Source organism: Nelumbo lutea, chromosome 3 (assembly GCF_056320005.1).
Source record: "Nelumbo lutea isolate HS-2025 chromosome 3, American lotus-T2T, whole genome shotgun sequence".
Taxonomy (NCBI): Eukaryota; Viridiplantae; Streptophyta; class Magnoliopsida; order Proteales; family Nelumbonaceae; genus Nelumbo; species Nelumbo lutea.
The window spans coordinates 4,900,837-4,925,281 of record NC_142686.1 but is presented as its reverse complement, the minus strand read 5'-3'; the positions used below and the strand labels follow the sequence as shown (position 1 = coordinate 4,925,281).

At 40.2% G+C, this 24,445-nt stretch overlaps 1 protein-coding gene across 2 annotated transcripts in view; it reads right to left on the bottom strand.

Moving 5' to 3' along the window:
• LOC148862512 (Zn-dependent exopeptidases superfamily protein) overlaps positions 1-24,445 on the bottom strand; it is a 77,575-nt gene that overhangs the window by 31,761 nt on the left and 21,369 nt on the right. For both annotated transcript variants that reach the window (XM_088975978.1, XM_088975979.1), the window contains exons 8-12: positions 14,609-14,748; positions 14,363-14,528; positions 13,990-14,125; positions 4,242-4,338; positions 1,968-2,097 (exon numbers count right to left, since the gene is read on the bottom strand). In XM_088975978.1, coding sequence (XP_088832104.1) covers positions 1,968-2,097; positions 4,242-4,338; positions 13,990-14,125; positions 14,363-14,528; positions 14,609-14,748 — 669 coding nt within the window. The remainder of the gene's footprint in view (positions 1-1,967; positions 2,098-4,241; positions 4,339-13,989; positions 14,126-14,362; positions 14,529-14,608; positions 14,749-24,445) is intronic.

Below are 24,445 nucleotides of genomic sequence, written 5' to 3'. Positions count from 1 at the left end.
ATGCTCAACAGGCTGTACTTGGGTGTCAACTTGCATCTCTTTCCTTCTAACCTCTTCATTCCTTACAAGAATTGACACCCAAGTACAGGCCAGCCAAGAACTTAAAAGCTCTGCCTTCTTCAATTTGTTTATCATGCCTCTCCTTATCTCTTGTGTTTTCCCAATCAAGTACAAGATGATGGTCAAGTTCTTCCCATAGTCCTTCTAGAGTTGCAAAGTAAGTTGCAACAGACATCTCATTGTCTCAATGCAACAATATCTTGGGTTAGCCTATAAATTCTTGCATTGTTCTTTCTCTATCCATAGGTTTTAGACACCTTCTCCCAAATCTTAGAGGTATTAGGGAAGTGCTGAACAGTCCTAGCCACTCTTAAAGTCATTGAGGCAAGCAGCCAGGACATAACAGTAGAAAATTCCTTACACCAGATTGAGTAATCAGCATCATGCTCTTTAGATTCTTTCTTCTATCCATCTAAATAGCCCATAAGTTCCCGGGAAGTAATGAAAAGCTTGGCTGAAATAGACCATTCTCTGAAGTTGTATTCATCTAACAACACATTGGTGATCTGCAAGCTATGCAGATTTGGGTTTTCCAGGTTTGAAGACCTCCCACCAGTCCTATTGTCCTTAGAAGACACTTCACCTGATATTGAAGACATATTCTTCCTCTTACAGTAACTACAGCTGAAATCTCAACACAAGGAACTAGATTTCAGACTTACCAGAGCTGTTACAAGGCTGAAAACACCCTCTGTAACTGTACTGAAGCACTTCTGGGCTGAAAACAACATCACTTCCGGCTGAGAAGATTCTGGACTGGGAACACCACCACCTCTGTAAACTGTACTAAAGCACTTCTGGGCCGAAAACAACATTTATGGCTGAGAGCAGATTCTGGACTGAAAACAACACCACTTCTGGAGGTCGAACCTGGATTGTGACCACCTCTACGGTTCGTTCAATCTCCCAGACACCAACTAGGATTGTCTACTCAGTCCTTCTACCTAGATCTGTTCTACACAGATCTCTCTAGTAGCCGAATGGCTACTAACTGCTGCAGAACAACTAGTAGGCCATAAGCTTTTGGGAAAAAACTCCCCTTGGGCCCTACAGCCAAGAGAAACCCTAGATACAGACCTTGTTGTTGTCTACAGTCAGTCCTAGGGTTTCTACACAGTGGCAGAGATAAGAGGAAAAAAAAAGGAACTGAGAAGACGAGAGAGAAGAAGGAAGCTAGCTGTAACCAGTCAGGCCAAATGGAGCTCTGATACCATGTTTGCTGGAGAACAGCAGCAGAAAAGGAAGAAGAAGAGAAGAGAAGAGGTTTGAGAATGGGCGGCAATAGTGTCTCAGCCGACCCTAGAAGCTAATATATATATTTAGAATAAGAGATTACATAAAGGGACTAGAATGCCCCTGATTAGTGATGGGACACCTAGACATAATAAAGAAAAATAAAACAGGTTTAGGCCCAGTAAATAAAGGCCCATAATAGACTAAGGAACTTAAACATAAAAGTTAAACTAAGCCCACCAACACTTAACCACTCGAACCAACACTTCAGACAAAACCAATGAGAAAACAATTAGCTCAAGGCAACTATTTCTGCATACTGTGCACATATTTTCATTCTACAATTATAACTTCTTAGTTGTTCCGTAAGACCCTCATATGGTAGAAATGAGGTCAACTTATTCTGTAGAAATAGTATATCACATGCTTTGGAGCTTTTCTCGAATGCCATATGCAAGTGAAACAACAAATCTACCAATCTATCAGGTGCATACACAAAAAAAAAGGGTGTATATTAGAACATAACCTTATGGCCAAAAGGAAGGTAATTGTGTCAAAATTAAGCCAAATTCAATTAAGCAATTATTAGGTATCAAAATTGAGATCAATTGCAAAACAAGACATGGTACAAACTTTGAATAAGTGTAATGGTAACCTAAGAAGAAAACACATACCTCCTTTGATGTTTTGAGAGCTGAAGTATCTTGAGAGAGGGGAAAGCATTTCCATAAAATTCTTGGGATCAACAAACCAACAAGTGAGCAGGGGACAAACATCAAGAAAGCCAAATGTGGGTGAGCAAACCTGCACTTAGTCAAGATAGTTCTACGCATAAAGATATGCATAGAAAAAAAGAACAGTAATCTAGTAAAACTAAGATCTGTGTCTTTTCAATTAAACATTCTGAATCAGAGTTGGGTTATGTGCCCTATGGAATACCAACCTCAAACTCCTGACATGTCGTCTACTATCATCAAGGTCACAAGAGACCTCAAAGACAATGTTTCTAGATATGCCAAAACTAGGACACCTTCCTTGGATTTCCTTATTTTTTGCATTTATCAATTATTTACATGTGCTCGTGTCATTGCTTCCCCAAGGCCCCCTTGTGATTTTATTTTACAGTTTAACAGAAGTTGCAGGAAGACTTTAAACCAAGAGGACTTTCTGGGATTGGGAGTGAATTTTAAAGTCCAATTGTGACCTAATTTGAGCTTGTAGTGGTCCGAGTGGGGAGGCAGAGACTGTTGAAGCAGAAGGGCTTGAGATGCACTAGGGATCTTAACATTACATCAATAGTGGTGGAAGGAGATTCAAGCTTGGTGATCTGCTGGATGAACAATCAGAAAGATAGTCCCTGGAGACTGAATAGCTTCTTCAAAAATGAGATTAGAGAAATCAATAGTGGTCGAAGGAGATTCAAGCTTGGTGATCCGCTGGATGAACAAGTAGAAAGATAGTCCCTGGAGATAATGTTGTTAAAATCTTACAATTTAAGATACGATTTGAATCCTATGTCTGAATCCTTTTATACAAAAATTTTACGATTTTTGTTTGAATCCTACGATTTGATGGTTCTTGCGATTCAAATCAATTCAATAAAGAATTAGTTCTCTACTTTGTCATTTTATTTTGTTAATATTTGTCAAAGGTGACTTGTTTTAAAGAACTTACTAGAAAATGACTTATTTACGTTATTTAAAACCATATATAGATAGATAGATATATAGATAGATTGCCTTTTAGCATATCTATATTTTATTTTGTACAAGTTTTTAAAAAATAGAAATAATCTTACGGTTTACAATTCAATTTTGTCTACGATTATAATTTTTAAAGCATTGCCTGAAGACCGAATAGCTTCACAAATGAGATTAAAACCACCTCTCTCATCTATTGTGTATTTAGATGGATTCCTTGTGAACTCAATAGTGTGGCAGATAGCCTAGATAAATCTGGGGTGGGAAGGGATGTTTTATAAGCATGAGAACTCAAGCTCAAGTATGAGAGCAGCCACTTCATACTAAAATGCTAGAGGTCAGGTCTGTTACCACTCCACTCCCAAGACTATATGAAGCCTGGACCAGCACTAGGTAATGACCTTTTTGTCCCAAATATGATGGCCAGTGATCTTATAAAATCAATGCAACTGAAAATCCTCATTTGGAATAAACAAGAAAATTCATGGAGGACAATACCAAATCCTTCCCGGCACCAACAAAACAGCCATAAGTTATGCTAATTTGACATAACGGCTTGAGCCTGGCCCAAACCCAAGGTAAGATAGAGCCGTGCCTGGAACAAAATACAGGTCCAAAGTTGAATTAGGCTCTCTTGCTGACCTTGGCCTAGCCTGATAACTCAAGGCCCAATATGACTAATAGTGATTTGCATGTATTTCATATTTTGTGTATTGATCAGGAGATTATTATAAGTGGTATTGTACTAACTTTGTTCCGAGAGATAATGGGTTCAAGTCTCTTTGTCTACATATTTTCTTACATTCACTAAAATATGCTAAACTCCAAATATATAAATATTTATTGCATATTAAGATTTTGGTACCATGAGAGTTCAGGCCAACCTAAGGCCCCAAGTATGATGTCAGACTGGGCTGTGGACTAGAACCTTGAGCTGAGTTCAGGCCATGGCCTGGTCCAACCTCAGCCCAGTAAGGCCCAGCCTGATGCTCATCCCCACTAAGAAGGTTATTGATAAATGACAAGTGACTAGAGGGTTTTGCCTTCGAGTAGAACTAAATATAACTTGCTTGATTTGTGTTAACAGCAAGAATTTACCAAGTTCACATATTCCCACAACATCCACACAATGACCAAACTTATGAATTATGACCAGTGTAATTCCCATCCACTAAGGTAGTACCATAACTGCATAGAGTAACTGCAATAATTCAAAATAACATGCAATTCAGGAAGTGGGAAAGTTACCAGCTCATTGCATAGCTAGAGAAAAGCAACCTCAAGATGGCAAAGATTACAGGAATAATAGCTGCCAAAACAATACCAATGAAGTGGAACAGCATTCCTGCAAAAAGCAGCAGATATAACAATAGGAAGCCATATGCTTATAGTAGCAAATAACAAAAATAAAATAACTAAAGAGAAAGAAGGAAGAGTTTTGAGAGTAAGAGGAAGAAGAAGAAGATGAGAGAAAGGGAAGAGAAGCCAATTGTAATCTGGTCGCCTCTCCCATTAACTTTTATACTCAAGAACAAAAGATGTGCAATGTCAAATATGCCCTTAACAGGGCTGCTATTGTCAAAACACAAAAAGAAACATAAAACAGCAACTTAAATCAGCACAAAACTAATGGGCCTTGGGCCCAATAACAGCAACTAAATAATAAGAGCCAAGATGGTAAAAGTGGATGAAAGTATGCAACTCCACTCCCAAATTTTCTATTTTCTTAATAGAACTCCAACTGGATTTCAAAAACTCTATAGGTCTTAGACAAGGTAATCCTTTTTTACTTTACCTTTCATTTATGTGAGGAAGCATTTGCCAAACTTATTGCTAAAGTGGCTAAAAGAGGTTTTATTGAAGATTTTAGAGTTATTGCCTGTTTTTGACAGAGCTGAATTGCTAGAGCTTGCGGATTCTTCTTGCAAGTGTCACAGAAGCACCTCTGGAACCTACATGGAATCTTGTGCCGGTTTGAAATGGTCTCTATCTTGATAATAAATTTAAGAAAGAGTTACATAATTCCAGATGGTCATGTTGAGGGAGTGGAAGAGCTGGCAGAAGTGGGGCATGGCATGGTATATTTACTAATCATATTACTTCAGTTTACCTCTTTGAGCTAAGTGCACATCAAGTTTGTTATTGGACCCGATTGTGGAATGGTTTGAGAACAGTTTATCCTCTTGGAAATTGAAGTACCTCTTAAAAGGTGGGAAGGTAAGATTGGAAATTGAAGTACCTCTAGAATCTTTGCCTTCAAAAACCTTTTTTAACCCAATTAAAGGGAGGAGGGTTCTTTAGAGATGCACTAGGGTAGCCACTTGTTGGGTCCTTTGGAAAGAGAAAAGCAATTCAATGAGAAAAGAAGATCCAAGGATAAGGTTATTGAGAATATAGAGTAGAGTGGTAAATAGGGAAAAGATGTTGGAAATTTTTTAGCCCTTTTCCAAAGATGACATTTTAAGGGGATGGCATTACGTAGCTCATTATTCAATCTCTAGACATTAACTATCAAAGGTGTGGAAGCCATCAACTACAAGTGTATTTAAGCTTAATTTTGGCAGCTGCGGCATTGGTCACTCAAGAATTTAAACTTGCAGAATATAGAGGTTGAAGCAGAGATACACCCTAAGACAGGCTAAATTGCTGGCAGCAGAATTGAGAATCACAAGGTCATGGAACATAGAGCATCAAATTTCTGTTGTTGAAGCACTTGCAAGACAACTGGTGAATAGGGGTAATTTGTATTAGGGGCGAAATTGTAATCTGGTATTATAATCCCAACCAGCAAATGATTTAGGTAGCAGTATTGCTAGCCTAATTAATCTGCAATGTATCTGTATATATAATTTTTTATCACTTCTAATAGAACACAAAGTTATCTTTCAAAAAGATAAAGGTAACATTGATCAAAAGTAGAGCCAAGAGACGGTAGCTTCTTGATCAAACTTCTGGGACTTCCCTTCAATCTCTGGAACGAACCAACTCCAAGGAAAACCGTCAAAGCTCTGGGTGGAGTTCTGTTGGAGGTTAACATGAGGAACCTGCGAGCTGTGGAACTAAAGGTTGCAGGGGTTAAACCAGAAAACCTGCCTCGTTCATTCAAAATGCACTTAGAAGACGCATGGCACAGGGTCTGGTTGGCCTCATAAGCTAAGGCGTTGCTCTGGGGAGACAAACAGAGGTCGGAAGTAGACCTGTTCATGGGCCGGGTGGCCCGACGGGCCGGCCCGGCCCCGCCCGACCCCTGGACGGGCTTGAACATGTTTATAGGCCCACGGGCTTAAATTCGGGCCAAAAAGCCCGGCCCGCAATAAATCGGAGCTAGGCTCGGGTTTTGTCAAAATAGCCCGACCTGAGCCCGGTCCGGCCCGACCTAATATTAAACTTAAAATAAGTTATGTGATTATGTCTATTTGAATAAATTTTTTGATTTAAGAATGTAAAATTGTGTTTTAAAATATAAAAGAAAGGGAAAAATACCATCTTGTAGGCCCATTGTTCATTTAAATAGAAAAAAAAAATACTATCTGAATTTTTAATTCTTATTTGAATAGGGAAAATTGTTTTTTTTTCAATTAGGTCGGGCTTCGGGCTCGGGCTCGGGTTTTGGGCGTTTTACCAGGGCCAGGCTTAGGCCCAATTTATAGGCCTGTTGGTCGGGTCGAGCTCGGGCTCGGGCCTAGTATATTTTCATTAGTGACAAGTGAAAGCCCGACCTGAGTCCGGCCCGGCCCGGCCTGGCCCATGAACAGGTCTAGTCAAGAGCAAAGAGGAGTTTGCAGGATGGCATACACATGGCTCTCAAGGACTGGTGGGGAAACTTGTAGTGCGTGAGAGAGTGAAAGAGGAAGAGGAACAGTCACAGGGGTGCCCCAAGTTTTGAAGCCTTCCTATTAAGGCTATTAATTCAAATCTTTTTGAAGTAGGAATGCGTAATGAGGGTGGCCCTTCCTATGCTGGCGTGACCAGAAGGGGAAAGGTTCAAGCGGATATTATTAGAAAGGCATTGTCTAAACCGGTTATAAGGAAGACCAAACCGGCTGGAAATATGGGTGAGCCAACAGGGGAACCCGATGGTAATATTAGAGGCCCACATGACAACTTAAGTCATCACGTGGGGCGGGGAAAGGTTTGGACGATGATTTCGGCTGAATGTTTGGAGTTTCAGAGGACGAGAATGGCAGGGGGAAACCGACCTCTAAGCTGGGTAAGCCAGCCAGCTAGCGATGAGTAGAAATGCCATGGTTTTGATCGCCCGAACCCACACTACATGAGAAACAAAACAGAAGAGAGGGAAGAGGCAGACCAAGGGTGGATAAGCTGCAGTTCAGAGAAAACTCGGAAGAGTGTGAGAGTTTAGGCAGATCGGAAGATGAAGAACCTTATGAAGATCAGAGCAAGGAGATTTTAAATCTGGAACACTTGTTCATTGGGGATACGGTGGAGGAACAAAAGGAGAAGGGGGAAGTGCGGGTTAATGAAGCAAATATTTGTAACAGAGGAGATATTAGCCTAAAACCGGATGAGCCCCTCCCAAGTTCTGGTGCATTGCAAAAGGGTGAAAGGAGATAGCTCATGCTTACTCAGAACTGAACAAGAGTACAACACAAAGAGGTAAGCAATTGGGCACAGGAAGAGGTCTTTGTGTAAATCAAGTGATAGGGAATAATTTCCCCCAAACCGAGGAGACAGAGTGCTCCAAGTTCTCAAAAAAGGAAGTGACAACCAATTATCCTCATTTGCGTACTCCTCACAACCCTCAATTGACCTCAGGTAAATCTTTCAACTCTATCAATTCAGTTTTTGCTACTGATGAGTGTTATGTGTCCCTTGTTTTAGATTCCCTTCTCAACCAAGAGTGGGAGGCCCATGGTCAAAAAGCCACAGTGAGACTACAAGGGGAGGAAGTGGTTGAGAAAACATGCAGAGAGACAAAGATTTGGGAAATCATTGAGAGACTAATGGATGAAGTGGAGACAAAAGAACTGCAAAGGGGGACTATAGACGGAACAGAAAGGGTTGTTGGTTTGTTGGAGGTAATGAGAAAAGGAATGAGAAGAGTGGAACAATAGAGAAAGAGGAAACTAATAGGGAAGAGTCAGTTGCAGAATTTGTGAAAAAGTTGGGGTGCAAACTAAAGAATCCGAATGACTTAAAAGCTTATATGAAAAAAAAAAAAAAGAGGACAGTAAGATCAAGAAAAGAAAGTCGATTGAAGTTGAGAGATTTAAAAGAGATATTGAGGGGGACAAGAAGTTTGAGGTGAGAGGGGATAGAAGGAAAGGGTTTAAATAGATTCTGGAGGAGTTAGGGTTGAGTTTAAGAAGTTAAAATGAAAATCCTGAGCTGGAATGTGAGGGGATTGGGCAGTATTAGGAAGAGAGCAACAATTAAAGAGGTGATTAAGAAGTTTAACCCGGATGTGGTAATGCTTCAGGAATCCAAAAGAATGGATTTTGATTGTAGATGGGCAAGGAGTGTGTGGAGATCTAGGGGGCAGCTGCTCCTTCGTGGGGATCCTCAGGTGGGATTGTAACGTTGTGGAAAGAAGAAATACTAATCGGTGTGGAGGAGTTAATAGGAGATCAGACAGGTGGACAACGGGTATGAATGGGTACTAACAAGTGTATATGGCCCCAATGACTATAGGCAGAGGGAGAAATTATTGGAAGAATTGAGTGATATTAGAGGCCTCTGGGAAGAACCTTGGTGTGTGGGAGGGGATTTTAATGTAATGCAATTTATAGAGGAAACTAACAACCCCAAATAGTGAGTGACAACAAGTATGAGGAAGTTCAACCAATTTGTGGATACATTTGAACTTAAAGAACTTCCACTCCTAAATAATAACTTCACATGGTCCAACCTTCAATCTAGGCCAATATGCTCTAAGTTGGACAAATTTTTGTTCTCAACAGATTGGGAAGAACATCGGGGTAATCTAACATCTAGGGCACTTCCAAGACTTACTTCAGACCGTTGGCCTATAGTGATGAGTAAGGAGGAATTGAGAGGTGATGGACCTACCCCATTCAGGTTTGAAAATATGTGGTTGACTCATCCAGGTTTCATTTAGAAGATCAGAGAGTGGTGGGAGCAATCGAATCCGATAGTAGAATGAGAGAGAATGAGGTTCCACAAGAAACTTAAATTCCTAAAATCACTGATAAAAGAGTGGAATAGGCTAGAGTTTGAATGAATAGAGGAGAGAAAACAAGTATTGCTGGAGCAGATTGAGGAATTGGACATGAAGGAAGAGAGGGGATCCTTTGGAGAGGAAGAAAGGAAGATGGGATGGGATCTAAGGAGGCATATGGAGGATATCCTGGTTAAGGAGGAAATTAGTTAGAGGCAAAAATCCAGGTGTAAGTGGCTAAAAAAGGGAGATAGAAACACCAGATTTTTCTATCTCCCACCCAATAGCAAAGGCCTTAGTAAACCATTTCAAATCTATTTTTAGAAGGCCTCTAGGTGAGAGTGTGGTTGGAGGGATTGGAATGGCCAACTCTAAGTGCAGAGAAAAGAGAGTGGTTAGAAAAGAGTTTTGATCTAGTGGAGATAAAGGAAGCAATATTCTCAATGGATAGGACAAAAGCTCTGGGTCCAGATGGATTCACAACGCCATTCTATCAGGATTCCTGGGATATTGTGGAGAATGATCTTAGGTTAGTTTTCGAGGAGTTTCACAGAAGGGGAATAATTAATCCGGGTTTGAAATCAACTTTCATTGCTTTGGTCCCAAAGAAGAAAGAGGCATCACAACCAAAGGATTTTAGACCTATCAGTCTGGTGAATAGCTTGTATAAAATTATTGCAAAAGTGTTGCCTCTCAGGATAAAGAAGGGCCTTCCCGCTATTATTGCACCCAACCAAGGTGCTTTTTTGGAGGGAAGAGAGATCACTGATCAGATCCTCATTACAAATGAGAGTCTGGAGAGCCTTAGGAAGTCGAAGAAGAAGGGAGTGGTATGCAAACTGGATTTGGAGAAGGATTACGACCTAGTTGATTGGTCCTTCCTGTTGGAGGTGTTGAGAAGTTTTTTCATTATTCTATCTTGGTGAATGGAACTGTGGTTGACCTCTTTCCTGTTTTGAGAGGTATAAGACATGGAGACCCACTCTCCCCCTTTCTTTACACCCTGATTGCCGATGTACTTGGGAGATTGATCCATAGAGCAAACTCGAGGAATTTGATAAAATGGTGGCGAGTAGGAAGGGAGGAGGTTCTTCTGACACATCTACAATTTGCAGATGACACAATTTTGTTTCGTGAAGGAGGGGACATAAATTGGATCCGGAATTTAAAATTGGCAATACAACTCTTTGAGCAGATATCTAACCTCAAGGTGAACTTTGATAAGAGTTGTATGGTGGGAGTGAATGTGGAGGAAAGGGAGCTAAGGGAATATGCAGGTGAGTTAGGTTGTGCAATCTCGAATTGGCCCTTGACAAACTTGGGCCTCCCTTTAGGAGATAATCCTAAGAATGTAAGCTTCTGGAATCTGGTAATGGAGAGGTTTGAGAAGATGCTTGCATCTTGGAAGAGAAATTATCTTTCCTTAGGAGGGAGAGTCACTCTGACTAGGTCTACCCTAGCTAACCTACCTGTCTACTATCTGTCAATGTTTAAGATCCCTTCTAAGGTCTTCAATTTCTTGGAAAAATTAATAAGGAATTTTTTGTGGGAGCCTGGAGAAGAGAAGAGAGATCATAGGGTGTGTTGGGAGGTGGTAACTAGGTGTAAGAAACTAGGAGGCCTTGGGATTGGTAACATCAAGAAAAGGAATATGGCCTTGCTAGGAAAATGGTTGTAGAGGTTTACAAATGAAAGGGATAAATTGTGGACTAAGATTGTAGCTAGCATACATGGGCTTGAAGAAAATGGCTGGGATCATAGAATTGTGGCAAGGGCTACAGCTGCTTCTCCTTGGAAATCCATTCACAATCTGCTTCCAGTTTTTTCCCCTTGGATCAAGTATGGTCTAAACTCTGGTAACCGAATAGAGTTCTAGAAACAACTTTGGGTTGGGGATGCACCTTTGAAAGACCAGTTTCCCTCCCTGTATGCTCTGTCAGATTTGAAAAATGAACCTATCTCTTCTTTCTTGGGTCCTTCAAACTCCACTTCTGGTTTTGGGTGGAACCTAGGCCTGTGAAGGGCAATTAGGTATACAAACCTGGACAGCATTTTACCTTTGCTAGCCATCCTTGAGAATGTTTTCCTAGATCCTAACAAGACAACAGAATTTGGACCTCTTCCACCTCAGGTACTTTCTCTTGTGCTTCATTTTTTGAAACTTAACTCAGCCTTTTGTCCCTATTGGGTTGTCCTTTCCAGCTAAGGAAATTTGGAGCAAGCCTATTCCTCCTAGGGTTGGTATTTTTTGTTTGGAAATTTTCCTGGAAAGAATAAACACAATTGACTTACTTCAGAGAAAGAGACCCAACTATTGTCTACTTCCTAATAGATGTTCTCTTTGTAAATCTAATGGAGAATCTGGTTACCACCTCATGGTTTCTTGCAAGGTTACTAAAACTGTATGGGAGTGGGTTTTTTCCCGCCTTGGGTGTTCTTGGAATCCTCCCGAGAGTGTCCAAAGTTTGTTCTCTCCTTCGTTTTTCAGATGGCCTAAGAAGGAGGGAAGATTATGTGGAGGAGTATTATGGCAACCGTGTGTTGGTCCCTATGGGAAGAAAGAAATTCACGAATTTTTTCAAACAAGGAAAGAACCCTGGAAGAACTGTTAGACCTGATACTATTAAGGGCTGCCCACTGGCTAAAACCTATGGAATTGTTTCCGGACTTTCCTATGGCTGACTTGTTAAGAAATTGGAAAGAGGTAGCTACCACTGCTCGGTGCAAGAGGACTCTTAGTCCCTCTTGGTCCCCTCCTCCCTCCGGATTTATAAAATTGAATTTTGATGGCAGTAGTTTAAGGAATCCAAGGCCCTATGGGATTGGGGGAGTATTCAAGAATGAGGAAGGGATTGTTATTGCTTTGTTCACAGGCCCTATTGGAGAAGGTGACTCTCTTAGGGCTGAGATCCTTGCAGCGTTGGAAGGAATTCAAAGAGCAAGGGAACTAAATATCAACCGTTTGATCCTGGAAGGTGATTCAAAGGTGGTGGTTAGTTGATTGAAGAAAGAGGACAGTGCATTGTGGAGCTACAACAATGAAAAGAAAAAGTTCTTATGGCTGTGTAGGGACATTGAGATACAATACAGCTGGGTGAAGAAGAATGCCAACTCATTTGCGGATGGGTTGGCCAAGCAAGGGGTGAATAGAGTCGACCTTTTGGGCTAATTTTTTATTTTCTTTCATTGTATTCGGTTGATGGGGAGCTAAGACATTTTATCTCCCCCTTTTGTATCTAAAGTTTCACAATTTTCATATAATTAATAAAGCTGTTGTTATTGATAAAAAAAAAACATTGATCAAAAGTACAATTGCCAACCTTCCTACATATTTTCTCTCCCTTTTCCCATTCCAGAGAAGGTGGAAAAAAATGGAAAGAATTCAAAGAGAGTTAATGTGGAAGGGGCAGGGAGAAGAAAATAAGTTCACCTGATTGATAGGAATAAGACTGCTTTCCAAAGGAGGAAGAAGGTCTTGAATTAGGATATTGAAAGTGATGAATAAAACATTGCTGGGAACTGGAACTGGCAATATAGTTTAGTTGGAAGCTGGTAGAGGCAGCTCATTAAAGCTAAACATGGCTCAAGAAATCAAAACTGGGACATGGGTCAGGTACACACAATATACAGTTTTCAATATGGGAGAGCATTGAAAAATCTTACAACTCCATTAAGGGTACCAACAAGAAGGTTTAGGGAAAAAATTCACTTCTGGCTGGATACATAGTTTAATAACAGGCCAATCTAGTTAATCTTTGCAAATCTATTCGAAATGACAAGCAAGTGGTGAATGCTTAACCCTTTGAAGTGGCTAATGATACTCTGACATGGGTGCCTTGGTTTTACAAAAATCTCTTTTTCCCCTTCAAGATCGTGAGGTTGATGAGGTAGGAAATCTTATGCTCAAACTTCAAGGCAGCAGCTGAACCATGGTTCCAGTGATTGCAGAATTTGGGAATGGCGAAAAGTGGTTTTTTTTTTGTTGTATTTTTTGCTAGACAATTAAGTCCAGCAGGAATTGCCTCTTTCCCACATAAAGGTGTTTGGGGGGGCTCTGGCACCTTCTAAAATCGCATTCAGGTTGTGGACAACAGTTTTAGGTAAAACTTTAACCAGGGACAAGCACAGTAGTCAAGGAGTGGAGATATCTGTTTTTTGTTGCTCTATGTGCAATTGAAACAGACAATCATCTGTTTTTACATTCCCCAATTGCATACAAGACCTGGACTTATAGCCTTTTGTTCATCAAACTTTGCTGGACCTCCCCACAATCATTTAAGGAGCTGATGGAGAGTTGGTTGGTGCAAGGCCTTAATCAGAGACGCAAGTTTGTACGGTACTCCATCCCAGCAGGGGTGATGTGATCAGTTGGGATGGAAGGAAACAGAATAGGTTTTGAGGGAAAGGTTTCTCAGGAAGAGAATATTCTGAAAGATTTCTTGCTGGACAGAGTGTTTAAAGATACTCCTGTGCATGCCATTCTCTCTGGACAATCTATTTTTGGGTTTTAATCTGGGTGCTTGTCTTTTTGGATGTGCCTTCTGGGCCTGTTTTTAACAGTTTCTCATTGTATCTGGACAGTTTGTGCTTTCTTACCTTCTTTTTTCTTATCAATACATTTACATTTTAAATAATAATAATAATAATAATATATGATAAAGAACCAAGAGAGAGTTCAAAACATCAACAGGGTTAGGAACATAAAGAAATTAAGCATTTCAGTCTAACAGTCTACATGAAACACTAGGAGAGAAGTAAATCAGAACACAAAAGGGAAGTGTGCAAAAATTACTCCTATTAATGACTGAAACAGTTCCAGAAATGGAGTTATGATTTTAAAGTTGACAGAATTCATACCCTTCACAAAGTCAAAAAAGGTTGTGAACCAAGAATGCATTCCAATATTTGGAAAACGCAAATAAAATGGCATGAGTAAGAAGATAACAATAGGAAGACTGTGAAGTACCAAAGCTTCCTGTCTTGAGTAGAATATCTGAAATAAATAAAATAAAATAAATAAGACATATGGTGCTTAATTGTCATCATTTGACATTTTATATTCTAAAATCATACAGCATTTTATGACATTTCTCATAAAACATTTTTACTTATATCAACTGGAAAGCATGTTAGGGTAGAAAAATGTGACAGTAGATGTGAAACATTTATACCATTATAGCAATACAAGTTAACCAAGGGATATAACATAGTTACGATTAAGTTTGCATACCATAACCCATGATAAGTAATCAAAGAAAATGGCATGATCATCCTTGGTTTTGTTGTCTGCAACTGCAAGCGCAATTCTTTCATGAGCATTTTGCAGCTTAGACGAATTTGCAAAGGCCTTGATTACACTGAACAGATTCTCTCCCCGTGCTTGGATACTACCTGGTCTGGTTTAGAGGAGTTTGTACTATCAGAGAAAATAATCAGTGGAAATAATCAGTACCAAAATAGCACTTGTAATGCATACAATAGTCTATCCGCAGTATCATGAGACGTATGATAGAAATAGCCACCAAGAAGAAAGATGATATCCAGTCCAGGAATGTTGCCATAATCTTCAGCAAATATTCTGTAATCAGTATCCCCAGGAATAACAGGAAAAACATCCTGCACGTAGAAATAATTGCTTGCAAGGTTACCTTTCTAACTTAGAAATTGACACAAAACAAGCAGTCAAGCAATAAATATGAAAGAAGGGGGGGGAAGAAGGATCACCACACCTTTTTCTTGAGGAATCAGAATAAAAATTTTCATTAAAAGAAAAAAAGATTCATACAACCCAGGGAATGTTAAGATAACACCCAACCGCAGCCTTAAACATATAAGGTTGACACTACAAGGGATAAATTAAGAGACAAGGAACTGATCAAGATTACAAGTCTGTAACTCAAGAAAATACCAAAAATTCCCCCCCCCCCGCTCTGCTCTGCTAGTCTGATGAAATTCTGGATGCACCAGAATCCAATCGGACACCAAATTTTCAACCATAGCTAACAGCCTTCCAATGTTCTTCTGTTTGTTCTCAAATAATCTTCTATTTCTCTCATTCCATAAAACCCAGCAGACTGCAAAAGGGATGCAACTCCACACAATCCTTTCTTTCTTGCACCCATTAAATCTTGGCCAAGGGGAGAACAACTCTGCTGTAGCCAAAGGCTGAAAATGCTCATTCCAAAGAGGAAGTAGAAAATTCTCCACATGAAATGGGCAATCCTGCAAGAGTAGAACAAGTGGAAGACTGTCTCCTCATCCAAACCCAAGCAACTAATCATGCAAGTTTGGTTAAGGAGAACGCGCAAGCTGATAACTCTTGTGCCAGCACATCTTATTGTCAAAGTTCAAAATACAACTTTCTTTTCTTTTCTTTTTTTTCTTTTGATAGTAAATAAAAGAGAATTCCATTGAAAAGCCAAAAGATTACAATGAAAACTAGAGTGATGAGTTGGCACCCAAGATACAAGAGAAGTTACAACAGAACTGATAGGAAGGATAGTTTATTTTGCTGCAATCTGTTGTAACTCAAGAGTTTACCAAAAAACCACCTCAAAAGCACTTTTATCTATCCCCAAAAAATTCTGGTAATGCCAAAATCCAGTTGATAACTAGATTGCCTACATCAGCACATATTTTGTCTAATTTCCTTTCTCTTGCCTTCAAAAATCCTTCTATTTTACTTTTTTTAAATTCCTCAACCAACTGCAAATATGATACAAGCTCCAGAAGATCTTTGCTTTTCTGCTACATAGAATCCTTGGTCACTTACAGAAAGATTTCATCTGAACTGTGGGGCTGAGGGATCTTAATCAAGAATAAGGAAATAACTCCATAAAAAGGATGCCATGTTGCAGAATATGAAGAGGTACCTTGCACCTTCACTACTGTTACAAATGAAGCAAAGACTTGTCAAAATGAAGCCTCTTCTCTTCAGATAGTCAGCCATGAGGATGCTGTTCAAGCGAAGCAAAAACCTCCACCCTAGGAGGAATAGGATTTCTCCAAACCCCCTTAATATTTGAGACCTCCACCCTAGGAGGAATAGGATTTCTCCAAACCCCCTTAATATTTGAGGCCTCCACCCACTCTTTGAGATTTATAGTACAGAAGGATTTTCCTCTGAACCCATTATAGCACTCTTTCCACCATCTCACATCATCTTCCAAAGGAAATATCTGTTGTTCATTAAGCTTCTCCAATAGCAAGGTACATTCTTCTAACTCCCAATCCAACAGTAGTCTTCTAAAAGTAAAGCACCAAACTCCAGCTCCCTCCTCACCTCAAAAAGCTGATCAATATTGATGTTTGTGCCACTCAGACTATACAATCTTGGGCAAAGGTCATAAAGCTTTCCCAACCAACACCGTTCATTTTTCAAAACCTCACCCTAGAACCCTCCCCCACCCTAAACTATTTAAAGGGGTGGAGGTTGGAGAGGCTAAGTAAAAGAAGAAAGATTGCATGGTGTGTGATTCCTGTGGCTATTTTTTGGGTTACATGGCAGGAGAGAAATGGGAGAGTATTCCAAACAGGGAGAGCTCAGTTGACTAAGTTGTTCAGAAAACAGTAGGAAAACTGTAATCATGGTTAGCTATCAAGAACATTTGGGAGGAGCTATAACTCCTTCTGTACATGACAATCTTTTTTTCAAACAGTTAGAGATAGTCTCTTTCTAATAATTGGGGAGCTTTCCTAGACCTCTCAATGAAAGATGGTCAATTGAAGGTCTTGATTAGGAGATATTGGGAAACGATCAAGTAGAGTTCCTGGAAGGAAGTTTCGAGGAGGAAATTAAGGAAGCAGTTTTTTCAATTGACAGATCTAAAGCACCAGGGCCTGACGGATTTACAATGTCTTTCTACCAGGATTGTTGGGAGATTATCAAAGATGACTTGATCAGAGTTTTCTGGGAATTCCATAGGAGGGGCAAAATCATCCCGGGAATAAATTCAACTTTCACAGCTCTGGTCCCTAAGAAAATTGGTGCTGCCCATCCTAAAGACTTCCGGCCCATCAATCTGGTTACAAGCATTTACAAGATAATTGCTAAGGCTCTGGCTCTTAGAGTGAAGAAGGTCATCCCTCCACTTATTTCTCAATTTCAAGGGCCTTTGTTCAGGATAGGCAAATTGTAGATCAAATCCTAATTGCTAAATGAATGTGTTGAGGCTCAAAAGAGATCAATAAAGAGAGGAATTGTGGTTAAGTTGGACGTGAAGAAAGCTCATGATTTTGTGGATTGGGAGTTTTTGATTAAGATCCTAAGAAGCAGTTGTTTTGGAGAGTGGTGGTGCAAATGGATCAAAGGGTGCTTGCAGTCTACTCATTACTCAATTCTTGTCAATGGATCGATGGTTGATTTCTTTGCAGGGATTCGAGGTCTTAGACAAGGTGATCCACTGCCTCCCTTCTTATTTGCACTGGTAGCTGAGGTGCTTAGCAAATTGATCTTAAAAGCCAATAAATTGAGCTTGATTAAGGGCTGGTCAGTTGGGAGAGATAGAATCCAGGCAACTGATTTACAATTTGCAGATATTAGACAATGTATGCCCTTAGCTCCAATCTGATTGATGTACATATACATTTATTGTAAATGGATAAAAGTACATTACTATTTCATGTTGATATTGGTATGTTTATGTGAAATTACCCCTTAAACTGGACACTTATGAGACTTGTGTTAGTTTAGAATGTTCTCAGTCGTTGGATAGACTTGGGGAGTTTATCCAGCCAAGGCTGACACTGATGTGCTGCCAAAGAAGTTGGGGCAGCTTGTCTCAGCTGCTAGTGTTAGACCCAAAGCACATGTAGTGTGTGTTTGGTTTAAACACTGAACCCGAACCATTTTCCAGTTATACCCTGGACCTTGGAGATTGATGGGCAAAACTGGAAAGTTACACATAACCCCTACACTTGATTATGGTACTACACAAGGTGTTGGATTGGGTTGTCTTTGATGTGCCAATTAGTGAGATCCATTGAGAATCAAAACCTGGATATGTTAGGGCAGTCTGAGAATTCATCTGAGTGGGTGATCATAGTGATAGGATCGGCCCCTTTGTCGGACAAAGTGAATGATAGGGTTTACACTCTCTCTAATGGAAACCTAAACTGGCGGCAATGGATTTCAACTGTGTTTGAGATTTGGTTTTGCAAAATATATTAATATGATATATTATGTTTGCAAAAGGTTTTAATTCCCGGGATCCATCCAAGTAAAGAGTGTGGCGCTGCACCTTGCAGCCAGGGGAGAGGTCCTTCCCTGTCAGGCAATGTTTGATCATTATGGGCCGAGAGGTTAAGTATAAGAGGCCATTACAGGGCTGATTACCTTATGGGCTTTATCTTACTTAAGTCCATTATCCTTGGGTCTTCATAGGATGGTTGAATTCAAAGATCATTTAAGTGTAAATGTTGGGTCCATTTTGAGCCCATAGTAATGTGCTTAGGGGTTCATTGTGTTTAGTAGTGAATTCGGCCAGGCCTTTTCTAGAGGTTGGGTCGAACCCATGTGGACTTATGTAAGGTTATTGTGGGGTCCCACGCCATACAAATCAGGCCTAAGTTGGCCATGCAACACCCTTGGGTCATGAGCCTTATAGCTGATGGGCATAAAGCCCATAATTAATATGACTAATTAAATTGTCACATCACAGCTTAAGTTGTCATGTGACATAGGGCAAATCTGGGTTTGGAAATGGGTATGGAGCACCTATCCTCTTAAGAGGATAAGGCCTATCTCTTAACAGAGTCCAGATCCAAATTAGATTTGGATAATCTCCTAATTTGATTAGGAGAAGTGCTCCATAAAGAGATAAAAGAAGAGGGCGAACTGAACAAGAATACCTCTCAACTCTGCTCTCTCTCTCTCTTCTTCTTTTGTCTTCCAAGAAACCCTAGTCTAACTACAGCTTATTTGGGATTGATAGAGATCAGTTTTCCTCTGAGTTTTACAAGAAAAATCCAAAGGAATTTTGTGCTCACCTCCCCAATTCAATCCAAGCAATTAGATTGCGGTTTTGCTGAAAACTGCGTTGTTGAACCGGCTTCAGGAGTACACTGCACCATCTTCAGTGGAGGCTGGTTTTAGGACTGATTTGGGTGTGAACTTCCACCTTGGGATTTGCATTTGTGGTATTCGTATCAGGTATACATCTCCCTCTTTGATTGGTTTCATATCTGATTCGGTTCAGTGCAAGACAGATCCTGAAAAATGCAGTTTTTCAAAACATAGGGAATTCGATTCCCGGAAGGATTAGGAAATTTTTGAAATTTTGCCCAGCCATCTAGCATGGTTCGGCCATCCATATGATGGATCCTAACCCTTCCTTCATATGACATTCTGGTAATTTGTGAAGGGGACAATAGAGTTGGTGTGGAAAACTTGAAGTTGGTAGTGGATCTATTTGAAAGGGTCTCCAATTTGAGGATTAACTAGAATAAAAGTGTGGTGGTCGAAACCAATGTGCATGAAGAAGTGTTGGGGGATATGGCAAGTCACTTGGGATGTGAAAAAGGAAATTGGCTTATCAAGTACCTAGGGTTACCACTTGGTGACAACCCCAACTCTTTGACTTTTTGAAATTCAATGGTAGAAAGGTTTGAGAAGAGATTAGTTGGGTGGAAGAGCAATTACATCTCATTAGATGGGAGGATAACTTTGACCGAATCTAGCTTTTTTTTTTATTAATAACAACAATTTCATTAATTAGACTATGAATATAGTACAAGCAAGGAGGTAAAAATTCTTAACTCCCCCTAGTGAGGCCAAAGCCCCAAACAAAATCTAAAATTACAATTGAGCCCAAAATAAAGCTTCCCTACCCACCCCAATTTTTGCTAACTCATCAGCAAATGGGTTAGCAGATCTCTTCACCCAACTGAACTTAACTTCCATGTCCTTGACCAGCCACTTAAACTTTGTAGAGAACACTGATGTGGACCCCATTAGTCGATCAAGACTACAATCAGTCTTGAATTCAAAGAAAAGAAAGAAGGAAGAAATTTTAGAAGAGAGGGAGAAAAGAAAAGAAGCACACGAAGAGATTTTGAAAGGAGAGAGAGGGTTGATCAATAGATCTACCGACCCACTCTTAATATTTATATATGTTGACTAATTGTAAAAGGGCTGAATTGCCCTTATTGCTTACATGGCAAATAAACTAATAATAAAGCTGAAATAACAAGCTGTAATAACAAACTGAAATAACTACCAACTAACACTGACATAACTAACAAAAAATATGCTACCATACGAACACAGTGGGGACCATAGCAATGAGGTCCACATCAATGTTCTCTACACACCCCCTCAAGTTGGGAATAGATATTTGTCATTCCCAACTTGCATAGGTCTGCCTCTAACTTCTTCCTTGGAACAACCTTGGTGAGAAGATCTACGAGCTACATGCTGGAGGTGATATATGGGAGACACACTTCTTGAGACGAAACCCTTTCTCTGACAAAATGTCAGTCAACTTCGATATGCTTAGTCCTGTCATGTTGTACCAGATTATGAGCTATATTAATAGTAGCCTGATTATCACAATACAACATTAAGGGCTTCTCATAAGCAATACCCAATTCCTCAAATAATGACTCCAGCCATAGGATTTCAGCCACACCATTAGCCATAGATCTATATTCAGCTTCAGCACTAGAATGAGAAACAACACTTTGTTTCTTACTCCTCCAGGAGACAATGTTACCTCTTGCAAAGGCATAATATCCAGAGGTAGACCTCAACACTCCTAGCCCAATCAGCACCTGCATAAACCTCTATCTTCATGCGATCATTATTCTTGAATAATATACCTCTACCTGGATGTCTCTTCAAGTATGCTAATATCCTCTCAACTGCAAGGAGGTGAGTAGTTCTAGGAGAGTGCATATATTGACTGACAACGTTGACTGCATAACTAATGTCTGGTCGTGTGAGACAAAGATAGAGGAGTTTCCCAACTAACCATTGGAACATAGCTTTGTCTTCAAGTGGCTCTCTACCCTCTGCACTGATCTTGTGATTCTATTCAATAGGTGTATCTACAGGCTTAACACCCAACTTTCCAGTTTCTTCCAATAGATCTAGAACATACTTCCTTTGAGAAATAAAAATCCCATGTTTAGATCTAGCAACCTCAATACACAAGAAGTATCATAGCTCTCTTAGATCTTTCACCTCAAACTCTTGATGAAGTTGTTTAAGAGACTCAATCTCACTGTTATCACTTGTCACTACAATATCATCCACATATACAACAAGCAAAGTCAAGGATGAGTCCATTCTTTTAATGAACAATGTATGGCCTGACTGGGCCTGTACATAGCCGAATTTTTCAAGGGCTTGTCTGAATCTATCAAACCAAGCTCTAGGGGACTACTTTAGTCCATACAAGGCTTCATTCAACCAGCAAACCTTCTTTCCTGTCTTTGCATCACAAAATCCAGGAGGTAACTACATGTAGACTTCTTCTTGTAAGTCTCCATTGAGGAAGGCATTTTTAACATCCATCTAGAACAAGGGCCAAGAGTAACTAGCTGAAAGGGATAACAAAACTCTAATAGTGGTCATTTTTGCTACTAGAGCAAAAGTCTCCAAGTAGTCTATACCATAAGTCTGAGTAAATCCGTTTGCAACTAACTGGGCCTTATACCTTTCAATGGAACCATCAGCATTATGTTTCACAGTAAATACCCATCTACATCCAACTGGTTTCTTTCCTTTAGGCTGGTCAACTAGCTCCCAAGTATTATTCCTCAGAAGAGCATCCATTTCAACCTTCATTGCATCTTTCCACTCAGGAACTGACAAGGCTTCCTGCACTATTCTGGGAATAGGAATATCAACAATGGATGTGAGAAAGGACATGTAAGAGGAGGACAGGCGATCATAGAACAGGAACTGGGAAATGCAGTGAGTTGTGGATGTGGTGCAACACTATTTGCCTTTACGGACTACAATGGGAAGGTCAAGGTCATCCAAAGGAGGTAAAGTAGCAACAGTGGAAGGTATCTCAATGGGCCCTGGATCTGGATCTGCAGAAGGAACTAGGGCTGGCCTGGACTGCTGATGACCGAAATCAACCTGCCTCCACCGTTTGTGATAGACTCACAAATCCTAACACCTCTGATAACCCTCCCCATTACATCCCTCATCACTCAATGGAACAAGTAAAGGAATTTCTAATGAGTTAACCCCACTCTCACTACTCTCCCCTTGAGGAGAAACCCTAGGGTAATAGGGTATCTGCTCAAAGAAAGTGACATCCATCGAGACAAATCTCCTCCTAGAAGTAGGGTCATAGCAGCAATAACCCTTTTTAAGTTTGTGCATAACCGAGAAAAATACATTTGGAGGCCTTAGGATCAAATTTGGAACAATGAGGTCCAAGAATCTAAACAAAGCAAGTGCAACCAAAGGTTTTAAGGGGAACAGTAAACAATTCTTTATCAGGGTATAGAAGGGTAAATGGAGGTGTCATGTCAAGAACCCATGAAGGAACTCAATTAATGAGATACACTGTTGTAAGAATTGCATCTCCCCAAAAACGAATAGGCACATTGGAGTTAAACATAATACTTCTAGCCACCTCCAATATGTGCCTATTCTTCCTCTCAGCAACCCCATTCTGCTGCGGTGTATAAGGACAAGTACTCTAGTGAATAATCCCATGATCAAGCAAATAAGAGGCTAATGGGTTGGTAAAATATTCTTTCGTATTATCAGATCTAAAGATTTTGATTTTGACCCCAAACTGGGTTAAAATCATCTGATGAAAAATCAGGGTCAAAGCATGAACCTCATCTTGAGAACATATAAGGTAAACCCAAGAAAAACGGGTATAGTCATCAACAAACAACAAGAAATATATGTATCCCCCCATAGAAGTGATGTGATATGGACCCCAAACATTGGTATGCACAATATCAAAAGAATTACTACTTCTTTTATTACTCAAGGAATAAGATGCTCTACAATGCTTTGCAAGCTCACAACTCTCACATCTCAAATTTGACATCTAAACAGACTCAAATAAATTTGGAAACAAACTCTTCAAAGACCGAAAGGATAAATGACCCAACCGATTATGCCAAAACATAACCTAACTAACATACTGAGAAACAAAAGGCTTCCTATCTTCACGATCTTCCCAATGAGAACTCTCTCCAAGCAGATAGATCTCATTCGTCTCACGGTCAGTCCCAATCACCTTCCTTGTCTCCAAGTCCTAAAAAACACATTGGTCGGGGAAAGAAGTTACGGAACAATTCTGATGTTTTGTAGTACTACTGATAGTATCAAGCTTAGGAACATGCAGAACTAAAGATAAGAAAACGGTATTAGACAATTTGATGTCTCCCTTGCTAGAAATGGGAACAAGGGAACCATCCGCAATGGACACTTTATCTCTACCAGAAGATAAGTGATATGTAGTGAACAGTGATGGCAAGCTAGTCATATGGTCAGATGCACCTGAGTCTATTACCCAACAATATTCAGTGTTACCTGGAGCTGAAGCATGGTAAGCTAAGGCCCGAGTACTTGAATGAGCAAAGGCTGATGTGGGAGGAGCTGATGGTGGCTGAGATGATTGAGCTGAATTCCCGACTTCCTTTTCCAACTGAGTTAGGGCAGCCCGGGCAGTAGCTAGGGTGTCTAGAGGCATGCCTTGTGTGCCCGATGAGGATACAAAATCGGTATTAACAGCCATATGAGCATTACCCCTTTTGTTCCTCAATTTTGTTGGAACTAGATGAGGGAGCAACTTCCAACATGTGTCTTTAGTATGCTTAGGTTTCTTGCAATGTTCACACACTAGATCCCGCTTAGCTTCCTTCTTTATATCCTTCTTCGTATCACCCCCCAGACTTAGGTTTAACTGCTACTAAGGCTGGTGGGAAGGGCTGATGCTGCATCATAACCTTTCTCCTAGTCTCTTCACTATGCACTAAGGAGTAGGCGTGACTCTCCGTATCACCCCCAGACTTAGGTTTAACTGCTGCTAAAGCTGGTGGGAAGAGTCGATGCTGCATCATAACCTTTCTCCTAGTCTCTTCACTATGCACTAAGGATTAGGCTTGAGATAAGGTCACACTGTCCCTTGTTAGTATTTGTTGTCTCACAATATCATAGTCAGGATTCAGACCAACTAGGAATTCAAAAACCCTATTAGTTTCAACTTGCTTTCTATGAGTATGTGCATCCTTTTAACTTTCCCACTCAAGTGTTTCTAGGTGGTCAATTTCATTACACAAAGATTTCAAGGTAGAGAAGTAAATTGAGACCGGTTTCTCTCCTTGCTTAAGGTTG